Source organism: Fukomys damarensis, unplaced genomic scaffold (assembly GCF_012274545.1).
Source record: "Fukomys damarensis isolate Sample0158 unplaced genomic scaffold, DMR_v1.0_HiC HiC_scaffold_13, whole genome shotgun sequence".
Classification (NCBI taxonomy): Eukaryota; Metazoa; Chordata; class Mammalia; order Rodentia; family Bathyergidae; genus Fukomys; species Fukomys damarensis.
In genome coordinates, this window is record NW_022900925.1 from 35,353,019 (window position 1) to 35,357,389 (window position 4,371).

Below are 4,371 nucleotides of genomic sequence, written 5' to 3' on the forward strand. Positions count from 1 at the left end.
GAGGAGCAGGGCCCTGGAGGGTTCTCGGCCTCCCCACTACCTCTAGCCTCTGCCCCTGCCTCCCAGGGAGGACCCCCTGACCCCTCACGTCTCACTCTTCCTGTGGTCACCACAAGGTGCCCTGTTCTCGTTGCTCAGAGAGATGGGTCTCACGAAGCTGTCCCGCCCCCCATAAAGATGTCACGGAAAGAACCCCCCACCCTGTTCTTTGTCAGTTTTCATCAGTGGAGCGGGAGTTCCTCACCCACATACTCCTCCTTTTCTGTACCAGCTTCTGGGAAGAGCACTGCCCACCTGGGCGGGTCACCAACACAGACTGCCTGGGGACACGGGGCCAGGGCAGGGGTTCCCACGGCTTGGTGCTTCTGGCTGGGGAAAGAAGGGCTAGGGGCTGGGGCGAGGTGGGATGGTGGTTTTGGTTCAGCGCACGCACGGCCATGAGTCCGTGGATGGCTGCGGCCCTGTGAAGCCACCGGCGTCACCCTGCACCACTGGCCGTGGGTCTGTGCTGGCAGAGAGGGTGGGTCTCCTGGGTGTGTCTTTCCCAGCCTGTGTGTCCCTTCCGGGCTCCAGAGAGCAATGAGTAGCACGGGTCCTTTCTGCCCTGAGAGGACACAATCCCTGCCCCATGTCCTTTCTCCTTTTGGGGACGTTAGATGAAAGGCTGTGGCTGGCTGGCTTTTCTCCCCTCCCGCCTTCCTTCCCAGCCCCTGGCAACTCTGCGCCCTGCACCTGATCCCTTTCCCAGGTCCCCGGAAATCAACAAGACAAGATGCCACAATGCGCACCCTCTGTCCCCATGCTCCCCTCTCCCTTGTGACAGGGGGATGACCGGGCCACTGAATACCTGGGTTCTCTCCCACCGAAAGGCACACTTCAAGGACTGGGCGAAGGTTCCCAGGGTCACCCCTGCCCACGTGCCTCTCATTCCCAGACTGCCCTTTGCCCTGTCCTCTGGGGCTGGGATGTCCCTTTGCCCACTGCTTATTCTTTCTCACCACTCAACAAATGCTCCCAGGGACCCAGCGGGACTCAGGCCCAAGAATCCAAGGACCACTGTCCTCCGGGAGTTGACGGGAGAGGGGGGACCAGAGGGAACCCTAGTACCCCTCTCCTCAGGCTGGAACCTTTTCCCTCAGCGATGAGCCAAGTCACAGCGGGACGGCAGGGCCCCCTGCCTGTTCCCGGCCCTCATGGATGCCTGGAGCTGAGAGCAGCTACCCCGACCCTTTCTTTTTTTCTTGTGGTGCAGGAAGGAGCCTGTGCATTCCAGGCAAGTGCTCTGCACTGAGCTGCACCCCACCACCTAGCCCTCCCCAAGCCCCGTGTGGTTTCTAAGTGAACTTCTGGCCAAAAAAGGGCTGCACACAGATGAATGGCAGCACCCAGAGCTGGTGAATAAGGCACCCAGGCCCTTTCTGCAGGAAGAGGGCACACAGCTCTGAGGCAGCAGTGGAGCCTGGGGCCCAGCCCATTCTTAACCTGTGAGGACCCTGACCCCGCATGGATGTCTTCCTCTGCGAGGCCCTGCCTGGCCTTGGCACAAGTGAGTCAGTCAATGAATAAACAGGGGCCACTGAGAAATGAATTCCTGGCAGCTTAGGGCCTCTACCGGCCAAAGCAGGGTGCTGGGAGGGAAGTCTAAGTCCCCACCACCGTTTAAGCCAGGTGTGGTGGCTCACACCTGTAACCCCAGCACTCTGGAAGGCTGAGGCAGGAGGATGGCAAGTTTGAGCCCAGCTTAGGCAATTTAGCAATTTAATGAGGCCCTGACTCAAAATTTAAAAAGGGCTAAAGATGCTGTTTAGCACAAAGGCCCTGAGTTCAATTCCCAGAAAGGAAAAGTCCCGCCTCTTGGAACAGATGGCTGACTCACACCTGCTCTAAATGAACTCCACATGCAGGTCACTCACTGGTCACCCGCTCACCGGTCCAGGACCTTAGTGAATGCGATGCCCCCCCCCCGTGTCCCGTTTGCCAGCCCCGGCGGCTGTAGCTGGAACAGTTTCCACGACCTCCCGGTCGGCTCCCCACAGAGGAGGCGCAGGCTGAGCGCAGATGGAACAGGTAAGATTTATTCGGACTTGCCACTTGTTCAGAGAGCACGGGGCCCCGCCCCTCTCCAGGCCCCCTTCCCCGTGTCCCCTCGCTGGGGGAACACTCAGGGTACGCGACGCGTGTCTCTGCAGTCTGTGGCCCCCGCCCTGCCCGCCACACCCTTTCGCTCCGCGGCATCGGGAGGAGGGGCGCTGGGCGGCCGGGCCTGGAAGATTTGGATCAGAACGGAGCATGCGCAAGACATATACGCGCGGGGTCCGCGACGCTTGCCTCGCCGGTCTGTGGCCCCCGCCCTGCCCGCCACACCCTTTCGCTCCGCGGCATCGGGAGGAGGGGCGCTGGGCGGCCGGGCCTGGAAGATTTGGATCAGAACGGAGCATGCGCAAGACATAGCGGCCACTGCCGCCCGCCGGGGGGCTCGCAGTGGAGGGGTGCATTTGGTGTGGGCATAGGCTTCCTGGCAGGAGGCTCCCCCCTCGGCCCTGGGCCGGCCTCCTGCTCCCACCCTTCCGAGGGCACGACTCTGAGGTAGATTTCACAGAGGGACTGTGGGGGCAGGACGGGGTTAGCTCCTTTGAAGTTGACCTCCACAGCACCCTGGGCGGGCTCTCGGGTCCTGGTACAGGCGGCAGGGGCGGGTGACGCCCACCCAGTGTACACAGGCCGGGTCCCACGCAGGCCCCGGGGCACAGGAGAGCAGGGGCCTGGCAGCCAGCAGACAGCCCCGGGCAGCCTCTTTGGGCTGGGTCTTCCCTCTCCTCTCCCATGCTCCGTCTTCCTGGGGCGGGCAGAGGAGAACAGGGCTGGCCTGCAGGGAGGGCAGGGCGTTGACCCCTTTTTCCCTTCACCAAGAGCCTCCAGTCTCCGCCATGGGACGGAGGAACCGGCGTGAGGGCTGGGCAGCCTCTGGAACCTCACAGGGAGGTGCCCCCGAGACAGAGGCCAGGCCAGGGGGGCATTTGGGAGGGGCTCAGGGAACTCCTGGCAACACCCGGCCCTCCTCTCCCAAGCACAGCCACCTTGGATCCCACCCTGTTGAAGAGTAAGAGGACAGGGCGAGGCCGGGCTCTGCCCTCCCCATCAGCCCACTCCCGCCTCCCCACAGGAGCAGGGAGCTGGGACGGCCCCCCAGGAAGAGCCAGGGCTGAGTGGTGCCCGCACGGGGAGACGGCACACACGTGGACTCCGTAGCTAGTGGAGGTATCCGGGGGTCGCAAGGGGCAGGCGCCCCCACGAGATTCATGCAGCATTCAAAGTGAGTGGGGTGATGGAGGGAGACGGTCGGCCAGCCGAGGGGAGGCGCCTAGATCTTGCTGTTCTCCAGGTGAGAGTCAATGTGTTTGATGAGGGCATCGTCTGGATACCCGACGGGGAAGCCCAGCTGGCAGAGGGGGCAACTGCGGATGTCGGAGCCCACGGTCTCCATCAGCAGCTGTGGGCAGAGAAGGGAGCAAGGAAGCCACTGAGGGGCCCTTTCCCGGGTGCTGCAGCGTACAGGAGGGGTCTGGGTGCCCTTTGTCCAGCGCCATGCTCCCCCGGCCCCACAACATGGGGTCCCCAGAAGGTGTGCACGAGAGGCACCTGCAGGAAGGAGGGAAGCCAGCACCTACACACATTCCCGTCCCCAGTGACTATGACAGCTCTGGGAGACAGAGCAAGGGACAGGCCCAACTGCCAAGAGGGTGCCGCCTGGCTCTGGAGCGCATTGTGCCCTCTCTGTGGGGCAAGGAGACATTTGGGAAGCTCAGTTTCCCTGGAGACCCGAGACAGGCTTGTCTCCTGGCACAGACAGAAAAGCGCGGGGCTCGCAGGCCTGGCACCTCACATGCCACCTCCGGTTCACTCCTGCCAAGCACCCTCCAAGGGGAGTGGAGAATGCAGCCATTCTGCAGAGGGGGCTCTGAGGAGCGAAGGAGATAACCTATTCCAGGTCCCGCAGCTCCTAAGGAGTGGACCGGAAATCAAAGCCGGGATGTCGCTCTGAGCACCACCGACTTATCAACAGCATCAGGTAAGGAGTCCCAAGGGCGCAGGCGGAGGACAGGGGAAGGACGGGCCTGTGCTGGAGCTGGGGAGCATGAAGCAGGTGCCTCGCCCGGCAGGTGTGGACCCCGAGGGACGGGGACACTGAGAAGGGTGCGTCTCGGAGTCCTGTCCTCTGGCTGCGGATCTGTGCTCACACGCGCGTGCCCTGCGGGACTCCACTGCTCACTCACGTTGATGGACGGCCAGGACTGCGCGTGCTCGGCAGGGGCATAGGCGGCGGCCGGCGACTCTGGGATCGGGAAGCCGGCGCAGAAAGAGGCGCAGCGG

The 4,371-nt window shown here is 63.1% G+C and overlaps 1 protein-coding gene across 1 annotated transcript in view; it reads right to left on the bottom strand.

Annotated features, from left to right (window-relative positions):
- Positions 1-2,341: 2,341 nt before the first annotated feature.
- Positions 2,342-4,371, bottom strand: part of Tbkbp1 (TBK1 binding protein 1) — a 12,865-nt gene continuing 10,835 nt past the window's right edge. Inside the window, 2 exon segments of the mRNA XM_033763116.1 lie at positions 2,342-3,490; positions 4,275-4,371. Coding sequence (XP_033619007.1) covers positions 3,362-3,490; positions 4,275-4,371 — 226 coding nt within the window. The 3' untranslated portion in view covers positions 2,342-3,361.